We start from the raw sequence: 25,125 nt of genomic DNA on the forward strand, positions 1-25,125 counted from the left end.
CTTAATTATTCATCAGGTGAATGAATGATATGAGACAGAGAGCATATATAGGTACACGTGAGACCAACGTCCCCTATTAAAATAGCATTGATCTAATTTGGCAAAGCGCTAAATCAGATGCAATTTTGCCACAAATACATGCTTACAGTTACAATTACGATAAACGTCCAACAAAACCAGTGGTGTACCAAGTTGTATGAAACAGACTATAACTACAGGTGACAGTAACACTTGGTGTCTTGTCACCTGACAGGTACACATCTGACCAAGATTTTACCACAACAGTCGATGCATAGTGGAGACTCTCAAAAGAAAAAAATGCAAATATTTCTCACGTTAGGGATGAATGGGAAATAAAGATAGAAAATGTTAAGTAAACCTTTGAAAGTGTAAAGAATGCAGACCTTGAAAATTGTTCTACGACCATTGGAAATTGTAAGTTATCGTAATGATGGGATAACAGAATGTACTTGGAATGTTGATTCACTGATTGAACGAGTAATGTGAGATTTGATTTTTGAATACGCAATATAGTTTCAGTTTAAAATACAAAAATTGCTCCCAGATGTATTGATATATGATATTAACGTGCGATATGTAGAAAACGAAATAGAATAAATTTAGCACAATACATATAAAAAATATATCATACTTTTAATACTATGTGACGCCCAAACAATCGGTATCCTTTAGGCAGAACTGACTGACAAAGTTTCTCTTCATCACACAAGTATCATTACAGCTCAATATCTTATTCGTCAGAGGAAGAATCGAGATCGGTAGCAGTGTCATTCAACGAGATAATGACAGGGGCGACGAGGCTGGCATCATCACGTTGGTGGTACTGTTGTTTAATGTCAAGGACCCATGTCTCATCAAGGTAAATGATTTGGAATCCTAGACATCTGTAGTCATGAATGGTATTTAGATAATTTGAATGCATGAATATCATAGAATACTTTTCCCTGAACACACCCCTGTCCTCCCCACGTGCGGTTTATTTGAACTCAATCTCATGCAGAGATATGATGAGCATAGTTCGTGAAAAAATTATCGTTTCTCTAATTTCCTACTGAATTCATTTACATGTCGGAGGCACCTTCTGCTCGTAAAACTTGTCTACGTCTTATAACTCCTTTATCAAAACTATCAGGTTTTCTTTTTCTACCTGCTGAAACTTTAGATACGGACCCTACCTTCTTTGATTAATTTATTATACCATATATTTGTTGGTGTGACATTCCAAGTGCTTTACCTGCTCGGAAGTACAGCCTAGCAACACTAAGCATGGGTCTCCCTTGTCTCTCTCCTTCACAAAATACTTGAAGACGTTTGCTACTGTCGACTCTGTGTCACGAACCACGATTGTGCTCTTCACGTGCAATGCTTCATGCATCATAGGAGTATTATTCAAATATTCCCTGATGTGAATAAACACTTAAACATTACTAAATACTATTATATTATACCAATTCATCGCATCATTCACATTAACAGGCAGTAATATACCATTAGGTTCTCAAATTATTATTATGGGACAAAAACATATTTGCATAAATCTATAGTATGTTTCTGATTTCCTTCATCAAACCTCTACTTTGGATGAAAATTCCTCCGGTAAGATTGCAATTAGAACTGAGGGAAATTTAATTTATTCAAACCCAACCTAGGACGATCCTTTTTAAAGAGGTACTTTCATAAAACATCTTTCTATTCCTTTTTATTAACGTTTCACGGCAAAATATCAGTGTTGTGGCATTTCCGACGGTATTTTAGTGGTACACTCACCGGGCTACAGATACGAAGGTTGCATATTCGATCCGCAGGTAATAAAGAAAATATTACATTGTGTTTTAAAATAAATTTCTAGATAGAGATAAACGGATTTGTAATAATAAAATCCATGGGATATGACAACATCCCTGTTCGTGAGATTTAACCCGACTGGAGAACAATAAGATGACGTCACTGGAGGTTTGTCAGGCATAGCTGTGTCCTTTGCTTTGGGTTGAACAATACCTGTATTTCCTGGAGGAGGTCCACGAGAAGTCGCCGTGATTGTGGTTGATGGGATGATGGGTTTGACAACTGCAGAGGATGGAAAGTAGAGAAAGAGAAACTGAGTGGTATGCAGTCATTAATTCAGTCACAGACGATCACGATCTTGCAAAGATGTTAACGTCATTCTAATAGCAGACAATGGGGATTGGACATTCTCGCCTGTTTAGAAAGTAGACACTTCAACTATGAGCAAAACCTTGTCTGTACTCACCCACATTGATGTTGAGAGATCTTGATGCATTGTACGTCACACCACGGACGACATTGGTGGCCATACATGTGTATGTTCCTGAATCTTCTATCTGAAGATTAGAAAGTGTCCATTCTTCGCCCGGCGTGGTGGAATTATCGTCTCCTTCTTTGTGCCAGGAGAAGGTTGCTGGTGGGTTGGTATCAGCATTACACTTCAGGGTGACGGTGTCGCCAACAGTGTGTGTACCTCCTGCAGGGTTGGAGCTGACATCGGGGTCACTCTCACTGAATGTAACTGAAAAAATGTTAGCATAAGTGAGTGAGTCAGTGTGAATGTGTGCCCCCTGGATGGTTGGAGCTGCCATTGAAAGTATTCTCACTGACAGAATCATATATGTTAGGATGAGTGAGTGAGTTAGTGTGTGTCTGCTACCTGCAGGGTTTGGAGCTGACAACAGGGTCGCTGTCACTGAATGGATCTGCAAGTATTAGATTGCGTGAGTCAGTGTGTGAGTGCCCCTTGCATGGTTGGGGCTGATATTGGGGCGCTGTCACTGAATGGATCTGCAAATATTAGATTGCGTGAGTCAGCGTGTGTGTGCCCCTTGCATGGTTGGAGCTGACATTGGGGGCGCTGTCACTGAATGGATCTGCAATTATTAGATTGCGTGAGTCAGCGTGTCTGTGCCCCTTGTATGGTTGGGGCTGACATCGGGGCCGCTGTCCCTGAATGGATCTGCAAATATTAGATTGCGTGAGTGAGTTAGTGTGTGTGTGTGCCCCTTGCATGGTTGGGGCTGACATCGGGGTCACTCTCACTGAATGTAACTGAAAAAATGTTAGCATAAGTGAGTGAGTCAGCGTGAATGTGTGCCCCCTGGATGGTTGGAGCTGCCATTGAAAGTATTCTCACTGACAGAATCATATATGTTAGGATGAGTGAGTGAGTTAGTGTGTGTCTGCTACCTGCAGGGTTTGGAGCTGACAACAGGGTCGCTGTCACTGAATGGATCTGCAAGTATTAGATTGCGTGAGTCAGCGTGTGTGTGCCCCTTGCATGGTTGGAGCTGACAACAGGGTCGCTGTCACTGAATGGATCTGCAAGTATTAGATTGCGTGAGTCAGCGTGTGTGTGCCCCTTGCATGGTTGGGGCTGACATGGGGGCCGCTGTCACTGAATGGATCTGCAAATATTAGATTGTGTGTGTGTGTGTGTGTGCCCCTTGCATGGTTGGGGCTAACATTGGGGCGGCTGTCACTGAATGGATCTGCAAATATAAGATTGAGTGAGTCAGCGTGTGTGTGCCCCTTGCATGGTTGGGGCTGACATGGGGGCCGCTGTCACTGAATGGATCTGCAAATATTAGATTGCGTGAGTCAGTGTGTGAGCGCCCCTTGCATGGTTGGGGCTGACATGGGGCCGCTGTCACTGAATGGATCTGCAAATATTAGATTGAGTGAGTCAGCGTGTCTGTGCCCCTTGTATGGTTGGGGCTGACATGGGGCCGCTGTCACTGAATGGATCTGCAAATATTAGATTGTGTGAGTCAGCGTGTGTGTGCCCCTTGCAGGGTTGGGGCTGACATCGGGGCCGCTGTCACTGAATGGATCTGCAAATATTAGATTGCGTGAGTGAGTTAGTGTGTGTGTGTGCCCCTTGCATGGTTGGGGCTGACATCGGGGTCACTCTCACTGAATGTAACTGAAAAAATGTTAGCATAAGTGAGTGAGTCAGCGTGAATGTGTGCCCCCTGGATGGTTGGAGCTGCCATTGAAAGTATTCTCACTGACAGAATCATATATGTTAGGATGAGTGAGTGAGTTAGTGTGTGTCTGCTACCTGCAGGGTTTGGAGCTGACAACAGGGTCGCTGTCACTGAATGGATCTGCAAGTATTAGATTGCGTGAGTCAGCGTGTGTGTGCCCCTTGCATGGTTGGGGCTGACATGGGGCCGCTGTCACTGAATGGATCTGCAAATATTAGATTGAGTGAGTCAGCGTGTGTGTGCCCCTTGCATGGTTGGGGCTGACATGGGGGCGCTGTCACTGAATGGATCTGCAAATATTAGATTGAGTGAGTAAGCGTGTGTGAGCGCCCCTTGCATGGTTGGGGCTGACATGGGGCCGCTGTCACTGAATGGATCTGCAAATATTAGATTGAGTGAGTCAGCGTGTCTGTGCCCCTTGTATGGTTGGGGCTGACATGGGGCCGCTGTCACTGAATGGATCTGCAAATATTAGATTGTGTGAGTCAGCGTGTGTGTGCCCCTTGCAGGGTTGGGGCTGACATCGGGGCCGCTGTCACTGAATGGATCTGCAAATATTAGATTGTGTGAGTCAGCGTGTGTGTGCCCCTGCAGGGTTGGGGCTAACATTGGGGGCGCTGTCACTGAATGGATTTGCAAATATAAGATTGTGTGAGTCAGCGTGTGACTGCCCCTTGCATGGTTGGGGCTGACATTTGGGCCGCTGTCACTGAATGGATCTGCAAATATTAGATTGCGGGAGTATGTCAGCGTGTGACTGCCCCTTGCATGGTTGGGGCTAACATTGGGGGCGCTGTCAATGAATGGATCTGCAATTATTAGATTGTGTGAGTCAGTGTGTGTGTGCCCCTTGCATGATTGGGGCTGACACCTTGGGGGCGCTGTCACTGAATGGATCTGCAAATATAAGATTGAGTGAGTCAGCGTGTCTATGCCCCTTATATGGTTGGGGCTGACATCGGGGTCACTCTCACTGAATGTAACTGAAAAAATGTTGGCATAAGTGAGTGAGTCAGCGTGAATGTGTGCCCCCTGGATGGTTGGAGCTGCCATTGAAAGTATTCTCACTGACAGAATCATATATGTTAGGATGAGTGAGTGAGTTAGTGTGTGTCTGCTACCTGCAGGGTTTGGAGCTGACAACAGGGTCGCTGTCACTGAATGGATCTGCAAGTATTAGATTGCGTGAGTCAGCGTGTGTGTGCCCCTTGCATGGTTGGGGCTGACATTGGGGCCGCTGTCACTGAATGGATCTGGAAATATTAGATTGTGTTAGTCAGCGTGTGTGTGCCCCTTGCATGGTTGGGGCTGACATGGGGGCCGCTGTCACTGAATGGATCTGCAAATATTAGATTGCGTGAGTCAGTGTGTGAGTGCCCCTTGCATGGTTTGGGCTGACATGGGGCCGCTGTCACTGAATGGATCTGCAAATATTAGATTGAGTGAGTCAGCGTGTGTGTGCCCCTTGCATGGTTGGGGCTGACATTGGGGCGCTGTCACTGAAAGGATCTGCAAATATTAGATTGAGTGAGTCAGCGTGTGTGTGCCCCTTGCATGGTTGGGGCTGACATGGGGGCGCTGTCACTGAATGGATCTGCAAATATTAGATTGCGTGAGTCAGTGTGTGAGTGCCCCTTGCATGGTTGGGGCTGACATGGGGGCGCTGTCACTGAATGGATCTGCAAATATTAGATTGCGTGAGTCAGTGTGTGTGTGTGTGGCCCTTGCATGGTTGGGGCTGACATGGGGGCGCTGTCACTGAATGGATCTGCAAATATTAGATTGCGTGAGTCAGTGTGTGAGTGCCCCTTGCATGGTTGGGGCTGACATGGGGCCGCTGTCACTGAATGGATCTGCAAATATTAGATTGAGTGAGTCAGCGTGTTTGTGCCCCTTGCATGGTTGGGGCTGACATGGGGGCGCTGTCACTGAAAGGATCTGCAAATATTAGATTGAGTGAGTCAGCGTGTGTGTGCCCCTTGCATGGTTGGGGCTGACATGGGGGCGCTGTCACTGAATGGATCTGCAAATATTAGATTGCGTGAGTCAGTGTGTGAGTGCCCCTTGCATGGTTGGGGCTGACATGGGGCCGCTGTCACTGAATGGATCTGCAAATATTAGATTGCGTGAGTCAGTGTGTGTGTGTGTGCCCCTTCCATGGTTGGGGCTGACATGGGGGCGCTGTCACTGAATGGATCTGCAAATATTAGATTGCGTGAGTCAGTGTGTCTGTGCCCCTTGCATGGTTGGAGCTGACATTGGGGGCGCTGTCACTGAATGGATCTGCAAATATTAGATTGCGTGAGTCAGCGTGTCTGTGCTCCTTGTATGGTTGGGGCTGACATGGGGCCGCTGTCACTGAATGGATCTGCAAATATAAGATTGTGTGAGTCAGCGTGTGACTGCCCCTTGCATGGTTGGGGCTGACATCGGGGCCGCTGTCACTGAATGGATCTGCAAATATTAGATTGCGTGAGTCAGCGTGTCTGTGCCCCTTGTATGGTTGGGGCTGACATGGGGCCGCTGTCACTGAATGGATCTGCAAATATAAGATTGTGTGAGTCAGCGTGTGTGTGCCCCTTGCATGGTTGGGGCTAACATTGGGGGCGCTGTCACTGAATGGATTTGCAAATATAAGATTGTGTGAGTCAGCGTGTGACTGCCCCTTGCATGGTTGGGGCTGACATCGGGGCCGCTGTCACTGAATGGATCTGCAAATATTAGATTGCGTGAGTGAGTTAGTGTGTGTGTGTGTGCCCCTTGCATGGTTAGGGCTGACATCGGGGTCACTCTCACTGAATGTAACTGAAAAAATGTTAGCATAAGTGAGTGAGTCAGCGTGAATGTGTGCCCCCTGGATGGTTGGAGCTGCCATTGAAAGTATTCTCACTGACAGAATCATATATGTTAGGATGAGTGAGTGAGTTAGTGTGTGTCTGCTACCTGCAGGGTTTGGAGCTGACAACAGGGTCGCTGTCACTGAATGGATCTGCAAATATTAGATTGCGTGAGTCAGTGTGTGAGTGCCCCTTGCATGGTTGGGGCTGACATGGGGGCGCTGTCACTGAAGGGGTCTGGAAATATTAGATTGAGTGAGTCAGCGTGTGTGTGCCCCTTGCATGGTTGGGGCTGACATGGGGGCGCTGTCACTGAATGGATCTTCAAATATTAGATTGCATGAGTCAGTGTGTGAGTGCCCCTTGCATGGTTGGGGCTGACATGGGGCCGCTGTCACTGAATGGATCTGCAAATATTAGATTGAGTGAGTCAGCGTGTGTGTGCCCCTTGCATGGTTGGGGCTGACATGGGGGCGCTGTCACTGAATTGATCTGCAAATATTAGATTGCGTGAGTCAGTGTGTGAGTGCCCCTTGCATGGTTGGGGCTGACATGGGGCCGCTGTCACTGAATGGATCTGCAAATATTAGATTGCGTGAGTCAGTGTGTGAGTGCCCCTTGCATGGTTGGGGCTGACATGGGGCCGCTGTCACTGAAAGGATCTGCAAATATTAGATTGCGTGAGTCAGCGTGTGTGTGCCCTTGCATGGTTGGAGCTGACAACAGGGTCGCTGTCACTGAATGGATCTGCAAATATTAGATTGCGTTAGGCAGTGTGTGAGTGCCCCTTGCATGGTTGGAGCTGACAACAGGGTCGCTGTCACTGAATGGATCTGCAAGTATTAGATTGCGTGAGGCAGTGTGTGAGTGCCCCTTGCATGGTTGGAGCTGACAACAGGGTTGCTGTCACTGAATGGATCTGCAAGTATTAGATTGTGTGAGTCAGTGTGTGAGTGTCCCTTGCATGGTTGGGGCTGACATCGGGGCCGCTGTAACTGAATGGATCTGTAAATATTAGATTGCGTGAGTCAGCGTGTCTGTGCCCCTTGCATGGTTGGGGCTGACATTGTGGGCGCTGTCACTGAATGGATCTGCAAGTATTAGATTGCGTGAGTCAGCGTGTGTGTGCCCTTGCATGGTTGGGGCTGACATCGGGGGCGCTGCCACTAAAGGTATCTGAAAACATTAGCGGAAACACTGATTTACACATAATGGCTGACTACTGACACTGGAAGACACAAGACTTCATTGTTTCCAAAATCTTTCATATGAATACCAAGTCCATAACAGTATCCATTATTCACTCCTCAAAAAAAGAAACGTACAGGTATTATGTAGTTCACTGAACCTGACTACCCAAAAAAATCAGGTATTTAAATTTGATATATGTTATTGGAAATTGTTGGTGGCCTGATATTCAACAAACGGTACATCAAAACGCAGCCATTGTCGATTTGCAATGTCTTAAACAACATTGTTTTCACATTTGTTGTAAGGCAAAATGCACGTGCAAGCTATGGCATTCGTAATTTCGGAACATCGCCACAGGACTTATCCAAAGCGGGGAATTGTAGTCTTCTGTTACACGCCAGGGTCGCTGTCGCCGAATGGATCTGCAAATATTAGTTTGAATGAGTGAGTCGGTGTGGGTTTGTGCCCCTGCAGGGTTGGACCTGACATCGGGAGTGCTGTCACTAAAGGTATCTGAAAACATTAGCGGAAACACTAATTCACACATAATAACTGACTACTGACAATGCAAGACACTAGACTAACTTTTTTTCCCCAATCGTTCATATGAATACAAAGTTGATCAGATAGGCATCGATAACAGTATTCATTATATGATAAGATGTATTCTGGTGAAGTGGTGAAGCAGTGAAGAGTGTTTGAACTCTCATTCGTTTTACAATTAAAACGAACAAGCCCAAGCTTCCATAAAGAAACGTATCTGAACACACTGGATAAACAATTGGTTGATTTGAAAACATACCAACAAACAAACTTTATGATATGTAAATTCACAGTCATCACTTGCTAAATTATGAGAAACATATTCTCCTTTCCTAAACTTTTTACTTACAGAAAACTGTGATCTTGTCAGCTTGTCTACATGTAGAGTTGCATGTTTCGAACCCTGTAGGTTTTGTGAGCGTAGTGTGGTTTGCTGCACACCGGATGGTCATTCCATTGTCTTGTCTGCTGACATTCAGTGTCAGCTGACTTATTCGATCAGAGGTGCAGGTTCCTGGACTTGAATAGGCAGGGTTTAGTCTGGCTAGACTAGTTATGTCCTCTGGCGTGTTGCCACGGTACCTGAACCACAAGAAGTCTCCTGCAGGTTTTCCAACAGATCCCTGACACTGGAATTGAACCTGCTGTCCGTTTGTGTAGCCATCAGCGTAGGCAGGAGTCAGTGTTATGGTTGGTGTCAAGGGTTGTGCTGCAAGGGAACATTGTATCACTTAGAAAATATGAACTACGTGACGCCAACAGGTCCAACCGCATCCTAATTCTAACATTTGGAGATAAAAACAAATTCTGCAGACTGTGTCTTTGTCGTAGTTTGTTTTTTCTTACAACCAAAGTATGTTGAAGACATAGAGGATGTTGAAGATCCCAGTAAATTCTGTTACTGAAAGGTCCTGGATCTCCTGTAATAATTTGTCCTGTACTGTATAAGTTATGTTTCGATATGTAAATGTTAAAACTCACTTACCTTGCAACAAAAGGTTCATATCAGCTGTCTTTGTATCAGCCGTGTTCCCTGCTGTTTGATAATTAACAGTACAGCGGTAGGCTGCCTCATCCTCACATTCTACACGATCAAAACGCACACTTGTGGAACCATCAGACATGATGAGTGTTGTTCGATCTCTAAAAGTGGTTGAAACGCTTGCCGCAAAGCGTGATGAGTTGACTGGTCTAAAAACTGCAATGTCCGTATAAGATGGATCGGTAGTTCTTTTTCTACTCATTGTTATTGAAAAAAGTACTTCTCCCGGTGCCAGTACATATTCACACTTGACAGTGACTGGGTTGGGTCCTTTAATTCCTGTCTCATCTCTTGCTGTCAGCGTTATTCCATAAACATGAGAAACACCTGCAATGAAAAGTGTATGATTTAACCTCTCATTCACCACCTTTAAAATCACATTAAACACTTTATTAAATTTTCGAATTTATTAAAGACTACATTAAACATACATTAAATATGTATGTTTAACATTATGAACATTAAACATAAAACATTAAATAAACATTAAATAATTATTAAACATGACATTAAACACTTTATTAAATTTTCGAATCAATGACATCCCTGATGCGAAACCAATGAACGAAAAGCCTTATCCCTGTTTACACATTGGTTGTCTCCCAACTAAATTAGGTTCAAACTGTACACAAATTATACTTATTCGTCTACTTATCCGTGGTTTGGTGACTCGTTTTGGTCCCGACTATGTTCATAATACTATAGGCTCATCGCGAAAATAGACACCTTGCGCTTTTTCTAGAGCTGAACGAAAGCCAATATAGCTGATCGTGCTGTCGACAATTGATTTAGCTGTTTCACGAGCCGGGATCACCCTTCACTTGAACATTTGAGCTATGTATTCTAATGATATTGATCCTAGACTGTCACAGAACGTGAATATCAGACCAAGCAAACTCTCATTATACCAATAATACGCTGTCTAGGACAAAACGCATTACGGATTTAACACAATCATTCGTAGTACACAAATATTCAAAACAAAATTTTGAATTCCTTGCCAATTTATGAAAGATATGGGACATTAAAAACAGAGAGGTATGTTGTTAAGACCAGCTGTCTCTAACCACGTGGACATGTTTCATCATAATGTAAAACAGTGGTGAAGTGAATAAAAAAAAAACCACACAAAAACTACATATATAACAACAAAAATACCAGATGGACTGGCAATGCACGAACAGAGCAAGCATTTTGTTAGTGATCTACAGGCTTCATCGCGTAAAATTGTTGATTATGAGTAACTTGCATAAGTTATCAGACGTCAAATGGAATAGCGCAGCCTCGGTGCTGCATAACAATTGATAACACCATGTTAAATACATTGGGAAGAGAAAACACATTGCTGAATCACCCATGTATATACTCCCATATCAACTTAGTCAAGATAACAAACTTGCATTCTAACAGCGGATCTTTTGAATCGAGGTCAGGCGCCTTGTCCACATAAGACCAAAGACGGCGTCCTAAGCTTCACGCCCCGTTACACCGGGTAGCAGATAACAGGGTTCATTCATGCAGCCTGTGTACTTCCCATGTAAGGCAATCGCTACTCCTTTACAAATGCCTCTTCTCATGACTGTGATGCGTTTACGTATTCAGCTAGAAATAAACGCTGAGGGCACATCGACCTGGGAGTATTATTGAGGACATGGGTACTTCCTGGTTCTGAATATTGACACCGAAACACGGGGGGATATGACAAAAGTAAATACATATGTTAGAACACTATATCAAACGAAGATGAATAAATTGATTAGACAATGACTTTGTCATACCAATTCCTTCACATGTACTTTGTTGAAACCGTAGTGGTCATTACCGCGAAAAGCCCCAACCAGTTCTCACGTTTAACAAATACTCAATAACTCACCGAATGACATAAGGTAAATCGTGAATAGCCAACACGAGATGGTCGGTATCCATACCATGATAACAACGGCACACAGAATTCACTCCTCAAGTTATGTTGATCTTTTTATAATATGAGACGTCAGAGAATAGCTGTGATCCACTTTTAAGTCCCGGGATTGCAAACATTATACACATGCGCAGTGACGACTCAGAGAATTCTGGGTAGAATGACCATATGTGTCAATGGGATCTGGTTTCAAAACCACAACCAGGTCTTCCGCGTGACTTGTGAAGGCTTAGAAATGTTTCACACAATAATATTTTAATAAACATACTGTTGTGTTTTAAATGATTGACGGAATAACGATTTGTGTTTCAAACCTTTCGCCTTAGGTTGTATTTACCAGCAGGTCATGTCTAGTTTTATCCCTGCCCAGACCAACGTTTCATCAATGGGAGCTGGGATGTTGTGTCACTGCTTAAAACACAGATCCTGTGTTATTGTGTATCAATAAGGACCTGACTGATGGTGTGTTGTCTATCATGTGGGGCCTGGCTGATGGCGTATTGTCTTCCATTCGGGGCCTGGCTGATGGCAGTGCTGTCTCTCTTGTAGGACCTGGCTTATTGTGTATTTAGTATACAGTAGGCCCTGGCTGATGTTGTATTGTCTATCATGTAGAACCTTACTGATGGTGGTGTTGTCTGTCTTGTAGGATCTGGTCTATGGTGTATTATGCATCAGGTAGGCCCTGGCTGATGATGTATTCCAATCAAGTAGGCCCTGGCTGATGTTGTATTGTCTATCATGAGGGCCCTGGCTGATGTTGTATTGTCTATCATGAGGGGCCTTGCTGATGGTGCATTATCTATCATGTAGAACCTTACTGATGGTGGTGTTGTCTGTCTTGTAGGATCTGGTCTATGGTGTATTATGCATCAAGTAGGCCCTGGCTGATGGTGTATTATGCATCAAGTAGACCCTGGCTGATGTTGTATTGTCTATCATGAGGGCCCTGGCTGATGTTGTATTGTCTATCATGAGGGGCCTTGCTGATGGTGCATTGTCTATCATGTAGAACCTTACTGATGGTGGTGTTGTCTGTCTGTCTTGTAGGATCTGGTCTATGATGTATTATGCATCAAGTAGGCCCTGGTTGATGGTGTGTTCTATATTAAGTAGGCCCTGGCTTATGTTGTATTGTCTATCATGAGGGGCCTTGCTGATGGTGCATTGTCTATCATGTAGAACCTTACTGATGGTGGTGTTGTCTGTCTTGTAGGATCTGGTCCATGATGTATTATGGCTAAAGTAGGCCCTGGCTGATGGTGTGTTCTATATTAAGTAGGCCCTGGCTGATGTTGTATTGTCTATCATGAGGGGCCTGGCTGATGTGGTATTGTCTATCATGTAGAACCTTACTGATGGTGGTGTTGTCTGTCTTGTAGGACCTGGATGGTGGTGTATTGTGCATCATGTAGGACCTGGCTGGTGGTGTATTGTGTATCATGTGGGACCTAACTGGTGGTGTATTGTGTATCATGTAGGACCTGGATGGTGGTGTATTGTGCATCATGTAGGACCTGGATGGTGGCGTATTGTGTATCATGTAGGACCTGGATGGTGGTGTATTGTGTATCATGTAGGACCTGGATGGTGGTGTATTGTGCATCATGTAGGACCTGGATGGTGGTGTATTGTGCATCATGTAGGACCTGGGTGGTGGCGTATTGTGTATCATGTAGGACCTGGATGGTGGTGTATTGTGTATCATGTAGGACCTGGATGGTGGTGTATTGTGTATCATGTAGGACCTGGATGGTGGTGTATTGTGTATCATGTAGGACCTGGATGGTGGTGTATTGTGCATCATTTAGGACCTGGCTGATGGTGTATTGTGCATCATGTAGGACCTGGCTGGTGGTGTATTGTGCATCATGTAGGACCTGGATGGTGGTGTATTGTGTATCATGTAGGACCTGGCTGATGGTGTATTGTGCATCATGTAGGACCTGGCTGGTGGTGTATTGTGCATCATGTAGGACCTGGATGGTGGTGTATTGTGTATCATGTAGGACCTGGATGGTGGTGTATTGTATGTCATGTAGCACCAGGCTGATGGTGTATTGTGTATCATGTAGGACCTGGATGGTGGTGTATTGTGTGTCATGTAGCACCAGGCTGATGGTGTATTGTGTATCATGTAGGACCTGGCTGGTGGTGTATTGTGTATCATGTAGGACCTGGCTGGTGGTGTATTGTGTATCATGTAGGACCTGGATGGTGGTGTATTGTGCATCATGTAGGACCTGGATGGTGGCGTATTGTGTATCATGAAGGACCTGGCTGGTGGCGTATTGTGTATCATGTAGGACCTGGATGGTGGTGTATTGTGTATCATGTAGGACCTGGCTGGTGGTGTATTGTGTATCATGTAGGACCTGGATGGTGGTGTATTGTGCATCATGTAGGACCTGGATGGTGGCGTATTGTGTATCATGTAGGACCTTGCTGGTGGTGTATTGTGTATCATGTAGGACTTGGATGGTGGTGTATTGTGCATCATGTAGGACCTGCATGGTGGCGTATTGTGTATCATGTAGGACCTGGATGGTGGCGTATTGTGTGTCATGTAGGACCTGGATGGTGGTGTATTGTGCATCATGTAGGACCTTGCTGGTGGCGTATTGTGTATCATGTAGGACCTGGATGGTGGTGTATTGTGTATCACGTAGGACCTGGCTGGTGGTGTATTGTGTATCATGTAGGACCTGGCTGGTGGTGTATTGTGTGTCATGTAGTACCTGGATGATGGTGTATTGTGTATCATGTAGGACCTTGCTGGTGGTGTATTGTGTATCATGTAGGACCTGGATGGTGGTGTATTGTGCATCATGTAGGACCTGCATGGTGGCGTATTGTGTATCATGTAGGACCTGGATGGTGGCGTATTGTGTGTCATGTAGGACCTGGATGGTGGTGTATTGAGCATCATGTAGGACCTTGATGGTGGCGTATTGTGTATCATGTAGGACCTGGATGGTGGTGTATTGTGTATCACGTAGGACCTGGCTGGTGGTGTATTGTGTATCATGTAGGACCTGGCTGGTGGTGTATTGTGTGTCATGTAGTACCTGGATGATGGTGTATTGTGTATCGTGTAGGACCTTGCTGGTGGTGTATTGTGTATCATGTAGGACCTGGATGGTGGTGTATTGTGCACCATGTAGGACCTGCATGGTGGCGTATTGTGTATCATGTAGGACCTGGATGGTGGCGTATTGTGTGTCATGTAGGACCTTGATGGTGGCGTATTGTGTATCATGTAGGACCTGGATGGTGGTGTATTGTGTATCATGTAGGACCTGGCTGGTGGTGTATTGTCTATCATGTAGGACCTGGATGGTGGTGTATTGTCTGTCATGTAGTACCTGGATGATGGTGTATTGTGTATCATGTAGGACCTGGCTGGTGGTGTATTGTGTATCATGTAGGACCTGGCTGGTGGTGTATTGTGCATCATGTAGGACCTGGATGATGGCGTATTGTGTATCATGTAGGACCTGGATGGTGGTGTATTGTGCATCATGTAGGAACTGGCTGATGGTGTATTGTGCATCATGTAGGATCTGGCTGATGGTGTATTGTGTATCATGTAGGACCTGGCTGGTGGTGTATTGTGCATCATGTAGGACCTGGTTGGTGGTGTATTGTGTATCATGTAGGACCTGGATGGTGGTGTATTGTGCATCATGTAGGACCTGGTTGGTGGTGTATTGTGTATCATGTAGGACCTGGCTGGTGGTGTATTGTGCATCATGTAGGACCTGGCTGTTGGTGTATTGTGTATCATGTAGGACCTGGATGGTGGTGTATTGTGCATCATGAAGGACCTCGCTGGTGGTGTATTGTGCATCATGTAGGAGCTAACTGGTGGTGTATTGTGTATCATGTAGGACCTGGCTGGTGGTGTATTGTGCATCATGTAGGACCTGGCTGGTGGTGTATTGTGTATCATGTAGGACCTGGCTGGTGGTGTATTGTGCATCATGTAGGACCTGGATGGTGGTGTATTGTGCATCATGTAGGACCTGGATGGTGGTGTATTGTGTATCATGTAGGACCTGGATGGTGGTGTATTGTGTATCATGTAGGACCTGGCTGGTGGTGTATTGTGTATCATGTAGGACCTGGCTGGTGGTGTATTGTGTATCATGTAGGACCTGGATGGTGGTGTATTGTGCATCGTGTAGGACCTGGCTGGTGGTGTATTGTGTGTCATGTAGGAACTGGCTGGTGGTGTTTTGTGTATCATGTAGGACCTGGCTGGTGGTGTATTGTGCATCATGTAGGACCTGGCTGGTGGTGTATTGTGTATCATGTAGGACCTGGATGGTGGTGTATTGTGCATCATGTAGGACCTGGCTGGTGGTGTATTGTGTATCATGTAGGACCTGGATGGTGGTGTATTGTGCATCATGTAGGACCTGGCTGGTGGTGTATTGTGTATCATGTGGGACCTGGATGGTGGTGTATTGTGCATCATGTAGGACCTGGATGGTGGTGTATTGTGTATCATGTAGGACCTGGATGGTGGTGTATTGTATGTCATGTAGCACCAGGCTGGTGGTGTATTGTGTATCATGTAGGACCTGGATGGTGGTGTATTGTGTATTATGTAGGACCTGGCTGGTGGTGTATTGTGTATCATGTAGGACCTGGCTGGTGGTGTATTGTGTATCATGTAGGACCTGGATGGTGGTGTATTGTGTATCATGTAGGACCTGGATGGTGGTGTATTGTGTGTCATGTAGGACCTGGCTGGTGGTGTATTGTGTATCATGTAGGACCTGGATGGTGGTGTATTGTGCATCATGTAGGACCTGGCTGGTGGTGTATTGTGTATCATGTAGGACCTGGATGGTGGTGTATTGTGTGTCATGTAGGACCTGGCTGGTGGTGTTGACTGTCTTGTAGGACCTGGATGGTGGTGTATTGTGCATCATGTAGGACCTGGCTGGTGGTGTATTATGTATCATGTAGGACCTGGATGGTGGTGTATTGTGTATCATGTAGGACCTGGATGGTGGTGTATTGTGTGTCATGTAGGACCTGGATGGTGGTGTATTGTGTATCATGTAGGACCTGGATGGTGGTGTATTGTGCATCATGTAGGACCTGGCTGGTGGTGTATTGTGTATCATGTAGGACCTGGATGGTGGTGTATTGTGTATCATGTAGGACCTGGATGGTGGCGTATTGTGCATCGTGTAGGACCTGGCTGGTGGTGTATTGTGTATCATGTAGGACCTGGATGGTGGTGTATTGTGCATCATGTAGGACCTGGATGGTGGTGTATTGTGTGTCATGTAGGACCTGGATGGTGGCGTATTGTGTATCATGTAGGACCTGGATGGTGGTGTATTGTGTATAATGTAGGACCTGGATGGTGGTGTATTGTGCATCATGTAGGACCTGGATGGTGGTGTATTGTGCATCATGTACGACCTGGATGGTGGTGTATTGTGTGTCATGTAGGACCTGGCTGGTGGTGTATTGTGCATCATGTAGTACCTGGATGGTGGTGTATTGTGTATCATGTAGGACCTGGATGGTGGTGTATTGTGTGTCATGTAGGACCTGGCTGTTTGTGTATTGTGTATCATGTAGGACCTGGATGGTGGTGTATTGTGCATCGTGTAGGGCCTGGATGGTGGTGTATTGTGTGTCATGTAGGACCTGGATGGTGGTATATTGTGCATCGTGTAGGACCTGGATGGTGGTGTATTGTGTGTCATGTAGGACCTGGATGGTGGTGTATTGTGTGTCATATAGGACCTGGATGGTGGTGTATTGTGTATCATGTAGGACCTGGATGGTGGTGTATTGTGCATCATGTAGGACCTTGCTGGTGGTGTATTTTGTATCATGTAGGACCTGGATGATGGTGTATTGTGCATCATGTAGGACCTGGCTGGTGGTGTATTGTGTATCATGTAGGACCTGGATGATGGTGTATTGTGCATCATGTAGGACCTGGCTGGTGGTGTATTGTGTATCATGTAGCACCTGGCTGGTGGTGTATTGTGTATCATGTAGGACCTGGCTGGTGGTGTATTGTGTGTCATGTAGGACCTGGATGGTGGTGTATTGTGCATCATGTAGGACCTGGATGGTGGTGTATTGTGCATCATGTAGGACCTGGATGGTGGTGTATTTTGTATCATGTAGGACCTGGCTTATAGTGTATCGTATGTTATGTAGGATCTGGCTGGTGGTGTATTGTGTGTGATGTAGTACCTGGTTGATGGTGTATTGTTGATCATGTAGGACCTAGCTGATGGTTTATTCTCTTCTATGTGGGACCCACCCGATAATGTTTTAACTACAACCTAGGACCTTGTTGATGGTGTGCTGTCTGCGATGTCAAGGGCTGGTGGTGTATTTTGTGAAATGTGGGACCTAGCTGAGGGTGATATTGCGTGAAATTGCTCATTTTGTCTACTTTCCCAGGTGTCACTCAGCACATGCCATTAATCTTTTGTTTATCACATATACCAAATATCCATACACTCCAGAAGGTCATAGATAACATCGAATTCCAAGATACCTTTTTTGTTGGGTCACATGGTATGTATTTTCAATTTCGAGCTGGATAGAAACAAATTGTCATTTAGAATTTTTTATTACCTTTTAGTACTTGGGTGAATGTTAATGTACATTAAAAGTTACATTAAGCAGTAATGCAATCTCGAAAACCCCCACTATAGGTCTATTGTTCAGCGCAAGAACACAACACTGCAAGTTCGGCAACGTTATCGACAATGTCGATGTTTTTCCCGTTGTGTGTTGTTCTCTCTTACATCCTACATTCAGCTCATAGCGTCAACGTGAAGATATATCCTGACATTTGTAAAGAAAAGGTGTTCCCTAAACTGGTCGAAGGGTACAGATTCGTCCATGACGATGTGCCTGTTATCCCACAATTGTCGGTCAAGGATGCTGAGTTGGAAGAAGGCGAAAAGGGGAATTCAGAAGCCTCAGATGCAGCTGGGATGAAGGAAGACCCCAAATCAATGCCGCTACTCAGTGGTCCGGTGCTGACTCCAGTCGGTACAAAGGACGCATCATCCCCATCGGCCCGAGATTCTGCCACAGGGGAGGCAGAGGGTCCCAGAATACTTTCGTACGGCCTTTCATACATTGGGACAAACTCATCACATTAAACGTCCCCAAAGTGTCCCAGAGAATTGTCAGCGTGATCCCGACTTCATCAGTGTGGGTGCCGTGAAGAGGTTCACCACCCGGAAGCCCCGGTACCCGGTGGTGATCGAGTATGGGTGTGGTCGACAGGCGGGACGGGAGTACAAGTATGTGACTGGGACTACCGAGGCGAAGTGTGATCACAAGGGATGGTGGACACTGCCGGCTCTTCTCTGTGCTCGTAAGTGAATGAGTGAGAGGTTGAGTGGGTGGTTGAGTGAGTGAGTGAGTGGTTGAGTGAATGAGTGAGTGAGTGAGTGGTTGTGTGGTTGAGTGAGTGGTTGAGTGAGTGAGTGGTTGAGTGAGTGAGAGTGGTTGAGTGAGTGAGTGAGTGAGTGGTTGAGTGAGTGTTTGAGTGGTTGAGTGAGTGAGTTAGTAGTGAGTGGTTGAGTGAGTTGTTGTGTGGTTGAGTGAGTGAGAGTGGTTGAGTGAGTGAGTGGTTGAGTGGGTGGTTGCGTGAGTGAGTGCTTGAGCGAGTGGGTGACTGGTTGAGTGAGTGGTTGAGTGGTTGAGTGAGTGGTTGAGTGAATGAGTGAGTGGTTAAGTGGGTGGTTGTGTGGTTGAGTGAGTGGTTGAGCTGCTGCGTTCCTAGTAGATGTGGTAGATGTGAGTTGTACTGAAGATATATAAAATAAGATCTTCAGTAATTTCACTCATGCATCCGTGAATATAAAAGCGATTTGTGAAACGTCAGTTTTAGCTCATTTATGTCGTGTATTGTTTGTGTGTAAATATAGAGGCAGGAGTTCAGCTGTGTTAAGGCAAACATAACATGCAAGGTGACTCTCTATGTCCATATTAACACATTTATATCATGTAAATATCAAGCAGCATTTCACCTGTATTAAGGCAAACATAACGTGCTAGGTGACTCTCTATGTCCATATTGCCACATTTATATCATGTAAATATCAAGCAGCATTTCACCTGTATTAAGGCAAACATAACGTGCTAGGTGACTCTCTATGTCCATATTAGCACATTTATATCATGTAAATATCAAGCAGCATTTCACCTGTATTAAGGCATACATAACATGCTAGGTGACTCTCTATGTCCATATTAGCACATTTATATCATGTAAATATCAAGCAGCATTTCACCTGTATTAAGGCAAACATAACATGCAAGGTGACTCTCTATGTCCATATTAACACATTTATATCATGTAAATATCAAGCAGCATTTCACCTGTATTAAGGCATACATAACATGCAAGGTGACTCTCTATGTCCATATTAGCACATTTATATCATGTAAATATCAAGCAGCATTTCACCTGTATTAAGGCATACATAACATGCAAGGTGACTCTCTATGTCCATATTAGCACATTTATGTTATGTAAATATCAAGCAGCATTTCACCTGTATTAAGGCATACATAACATGCAAGGTGACTCTCTATGTCCATATTAGCACATTTATATCATGTAAATATCAAGCAGCATTTCACCTGTATTAAGGCAAACATAACATGCTAGGTGACTCTCTTTGTCCATATTAGCACATTTATGTTATGTAAATATCAAGCAGCATTTCACCTGTATCAAGGCATACATAACGTGCTAGGTGACTCTCTATGTCCATATTAGCACATTTATGTCATGTAAATATCAAGCAGCATTTCACCTGTATTAAGGCATACATAACATGCAAGGTGACTCTCTATGTCCATATTAGCACATTTATATCATGTAATTATCAAGAAGTAGTTCAGATGTGTCAAGGCATATATAACATGCATGGTGATGGTATACTTCAATTTTAACACAATTAATAATGTAATTCTCGTTCGGCAGTTTGCTGAACAAGGTAATGACAGACGACTCGGGTTGAAAAAAATGAATATGCCTTTTTTAGAAAACTTGCCTTGTTCCTGCACGTGGCAAGTTTGTACGAATAGGTTCATTTAAGTACGGGTCATGATGAAATAGAAAAACACAATCCACATATATAAGTTTTTAATATCTTTGTATTTTCTCAGATAAACAACTGTTATAAAACGAGAGGATTTTGTGGACGTTTGCTTACAAGAAATATATGCACTCATTTCTTTCACCGCAGAAGTTGTTTGATGCTTTACATTATATTTCTGTATCACTGGATACTGGGGATCAAATCTCCTAAGACGCCAGTACTCGATTTGAAGAGTTATGTCCCTTTCTACTTGTAAGGATTCGGGTTCGAATTCCAGATTCGGCTTGATTGTGATTCTTGGTTTGTCATCACATAGGGACGGTGAGCTCATTGGTAACCAGACTGGTACATATCTCAGACTTGAATCACAGCATATCCTTCTAAGACAGACAGACAGTTTATTCAGTATGCAAGGCCAGTTCAAGTACGGTTCAGTTTTAGAAGATACATCAAAATCAACGTGATCTTGAACATAGTATAATATATTTACCTGAGTCTAAATATATGTTCCAAATACATTGCTAAAGATTTGATAACTTCTGCATTGGTCGAATTCAACAAATTGATCATCAATTGATTGTCTGTGCTTGTAAAATCTAAATTAGGTATCTCAACGTTTTATATTTTTCACATTTTTCGCATTTCCTTCTAAGTAACATTTCAAGATAACACTCCCTGATAGAAGTGAAATACTGTTCACAGAGGTGTTCTCCGACTAACTCATTGTACAATTTGTTTCCCAAACACATTGTTGACTCTTATCCACAATTTCCACAGTTTATCAGAAACTAAAAAATACTATAAAATACTTAATATTTAAAAATCCCACAGCTGTTGGCTGTTACCTGGAACACTGGGGAAGAGCTGAGTACGCCGGAAACGTGTCTATCACAGTGTCCGGCCGGACATGTCAACCGTGGACAGCGGACACGCCACACGTAAGGAACAAGTTCTGTCGGTCCACCAGCCTCTACTACGTGGACGGGTCGGTCAGCGCTGCGGGCAACTCCTGCAGGGACCCGGATGGAACCGGCAAGCCTTGGTGCTACACCACTGATCCCATGAAACGCTGGGAGATTTGTAACATTCAGGAATGTAGGAGAGGTAATGTGTGTTTGTTTGTTTGTTTATTTGTTTGTTGTTTAAAGTCACACAGAAATGTTCCCGCTATACGACGGCGGTCTGTAAAGAATTGAGTCTGGACCAGACAATCCAGTGATTGACATCACGAGCATCGATCCACGCAATTGGGATACGATGACATGCATCAACCAAGTCAGCGAGCCTGACCACCCGTTCCCGTTAGTCGCCCCTTACGACAACCACAGTCGCCTTTTACGGTTTGTGATTCAGTGTGATTCAGTTGCGTGAAACAGTATTTCGATAGTATAACGGCATTATGATGAAGCATCAGTTCTTATAGGCTGCACACAGATCAATGTTTCCCATAGACTTCTATAGTAAGGTTACGTTTCTTTTAAAATAACTAAGCATTCAACTATTGTTAAATGTAATGCCTTAAAGCAGAAATAAAACTGGAAAAGGACTAGCTTAGCCAGTTCCTTTTCAGAGTACAGGAGACCCGTGAAGATTCCGGGGTAGAATAGTTCTTCAGCAACCCATGCTTGCCGTAAAAGGTGACTATGCTTGCCGAAAAGGCGACTATGCTTGTCGTAAAAGGCGACTAACGGGATCGGGTGGTCAGGCTCGCTGACTTGGATCCCAATTGCGTGGATCGATGCTCATGATATTAATGACTGGATTGTCTGGTCAAGACTCGACTATTTACCGACCGCCGTCATATAGCTGAGTGCGTCGTTAAACAACAAACCAACCAACCAACCGAGTACAGGCAGCTAAACACACCACCCTGAACCATATGTCACCATCTGTCTGTGGTCATATTTACCATGCGTCATCATGTTAAAAACGACAACACTAAATACAGAAAAAACATGGTCAGTTTAAACTAAAGGATGGATATACATATTTATCATATAATGAGTAGGTTTCTCGGCAGGATAAAGCCAACGGATAAAAACGATATCCGTTGGGGTCATATGCGGATAGAGATGCAAATATCAAAGGTCAAGTAGGGACTACTTTCACTGTTTATAAACAAACATGGCGTCGCCCTCGTCATTTGGCGATCGAGTCAGAATTAACCATCGGGAATCTGGATAAACTACAGGGATAATTGCTATCATTATCAAAAGAACAGTCTAATATACTGAAAATCAGTGTCTAACTGTGACATAGCTAAGGCATTTTATAAGTTTTGGGAACTTTGGAGATATAAATTTCGACACAATTTTGCGAGGGCACGAGGACTAGCCAAGCGGGATCAGTAGCCATATCTGTGCTTGTAGACCTCTGCGGCTTGAAACCTTCTCCACAAATTAAAATAGTTGGATTTGGAACCAAATATGTTTGAATTGTTACCTTGTTTCGTTTTGTCGCTGTGTGTACATCTGACTACACTTCTTAACGTTATGACAGACCGACAGTCAACAACGTCTGACCGTGGCCGTGACGTCTCATAGACTAGGGTTAGAGTAGCTTCCCTTTGACAAAGGGCAGTTACTCTAGCGGACAGACCGATGGATTGCCGCGAAAGGCAATTAAAAACAATTGTTGTTTTGGGTATATGTTCCTTCGCCACTGTATAAGAAACAGATTTCAGTTGGAACTATATTGGCTACTGTCACTGTCCGACTGACCCATCACTTACCCTATGACGTATTATATATTAATGCGCGCATTCCAGGAAAACTCGCAATGTTTCGGTAATGTTTGTGAGAGAGGGAAAGCAATTTTGAAGCACAGAATTAAAGAATGACATTATATGATAAAGAGCTTATCACGCTTGTGTGTTTGGGGATGGTAAATATCCTGTATTAGGAATAAACACTTAGTCTATGTATTTATCTCGCCAAGGCTCGCTAAATACAATGTTTATTCCTAATGCAGGATATTTACCATCCCCAAACACACTCGCGTGATAACCTCTATATGTTTAAAAAACATAAACATCTTACACAAAATCATCCAATCAAGCTGCAAGTTGGTTCAATCTACGAATCTGCTTGTTGAATTACTTTTCTGATTGGGTGTAATAGTACGTGCAACTGTAGGGGCGATAGTGTTGACTGTAGACACAGGCACACACCCAGCGTTCTAAATAGGTGGGAGAGTGAGCTTTAAACAGTAAATTGTTCTAGCACAGCTGAGTATGCTTTTACACCGCTTTCTCCAATATTTGGTGTGGGGACTCCGCTGTTCGCATGATCAGAAATTACCCATTGAAGGCGAGATAAAGAAAAAGGATGATTGCCAATGCTGTGTTACTCTGTTCACAGAGAGGGAGTGTGGCTCCCCTCCTAACATCCCAGGTGCGACCCCTATCCAGACGCAGGTCAAGGTTCATGGTGTCGACGTGACCTACACGTGTTGGGACGGAATGACCTACATGTCCGGAGAGAAGACCATCTCTTGTGACATGGCGACTGAACAGTGGTCAGAGCCAACTCTCCTGTGTTATGGTAACGTTCTTTTTCCTTTTAAAACAACGAGCGAGTGAAGATAAGGTGAGGTGTCGAGGTTGATTGGGGTTTAACGTCGCGTCCAAGATTATTGCACTTATATAGCGACGTGCATGTGTGTGGCTGCTTGTACTAGTCCGGCCTGATGCCGATTTATAGTGCTAGTTCACTGAGATACCATGCCGCAGTTTAACATGAATACCCCACTCAGACACAGTATACCGACTCCGAGCCGACCAGTCCTTGTTTTAGCCCCTTAATGCCGAGCGCCAGACAGGGTAACAACAAGTACCATCTTTTAACGTCTTTTGGTATGACGCGGCCGGGGATCGAACTCCGGACCTTCCGCTCTCCGGACGGGCGTTCTACCACAAGACCACGGAGGCGGTCGAGTGAAGATAAACCTATATCGGGAAGGGTATATTGTTTTAAGTTTAAAGCCCGATGTAACGGCCCGGTTAGGCCTACAAATGAAAAATGTAAACTTGGAAATGTTGGTATGAATGAGTTCGGTTTGATGCCGCATTGAAAGTGAGCGAGTGAGTGAGTTGGGTATAACGCCGCTTTTAACGGTATTACAGTTATATCACGGCGTGTCAGCTTAATGTGGGTGGAAAGCCCGAAGTGATGCAGGCCTCAGACATTTACCACTTCGGTGAAACCCACGCGCCCAGGTATGCATGGTGCTGACAAACCTAGAAACATAACCGCTTTGAAAGGTATTCAAGTTATATCATTGAGTGTCAGCTTAATGTGGGAGGAAAGCACGACGTCGACACGTGCAGGTCTCAGACGTTTACCACTTTGAGCACGGGTGTGGTGCTAACAAACCTAGAAACATAATCGGGTCGATCCGGGATTCGATCATACGTTTTTGTCGTGTCCAAGGGATGCTACTCTGCATAACTTTTTTC

General features: G+C 44.5%; 2 protein-coding genes across 6 annotated transcripts in view; one reads left to right on the forward strand and one right to left on the reverse strand.

Moving 5' to 3' along the window:
• Positions 1-11,691, reverse strand: part of LOC124127857 (cell adhesion molecule 2-like) — a 54,144-nt gene extending 42,453 nt beyond the window's left edge. For 3 of the 5 annotated variants that reach the window (XM_046491239.2, XM_046491237.2, XM_046491238.2), the window contains exons 1-5: positions 11,506-11,690; positions 9,576-9,959; positions 8,940-9,299; positions 2,273-2,548; positions 2,020-2,088 (exon numbers count right to left, since the gene is read on the reverse strand). In XM_046491239.2, coding sequence (XP_046347195.2) covers positions 2,020-2,088; positions 2,273-2,548; positions 8,940-9,299; positions 9,576-9,959; positions 11,506-11,563 — 1,147 coding nt within the window. In that variant the 5' untranslated portion in view covers positions 11,564-11,690. Of the gene's footprint in view, positions 1-2,019; positions 2,089-2,272; positions 2,549-8,939; positions 9,300-9,575; positions 9,960-11,505 lie in introns of all 5 variants that reach the window. The other 2 variants (XM_048398224.1, XM_046491236.2) reach the window with 1 other exon arrangement.
• A 6,620-nt stretch (positions 11,692-18,311) lies between these two features.
• On the forward strand, positions 18,312-22,219 carry LOC125381604. Its single transcript, XM_048398674.1, has 4 exons — positions 18,312-18,596; positions 18,646-18,931; positions 21,501-21,773; positions 22,197-22,219. Exons 1-4 carry the CDS (start codon positions 18,312-18,314, stop codon positions 22,217-22,219), a joined length of 867 nt encoding a protein of 288 aa, XP_048254631.1.
• The last annotated feature ends 2,906 nt before the right edge of the window (positions 22,220-25,125 follow it).

The sequence above is a fragment of the Haliotis rufescens genome, unplaced genomic scaffold (assembly GCF_023055435.1).
Source record: "Haliotis rufescens isolate VD_foot unplaced genomic scaffold, xgHalRufe1.0.p SCAF_18, whole genome shotgun sequence".
Lineage (NCBI taxonomy): Eukaryota > Metazoa > Mollusca > Gastropoda > Lepetellida > Haliotidae > Haliotis > Haliotis rufescens.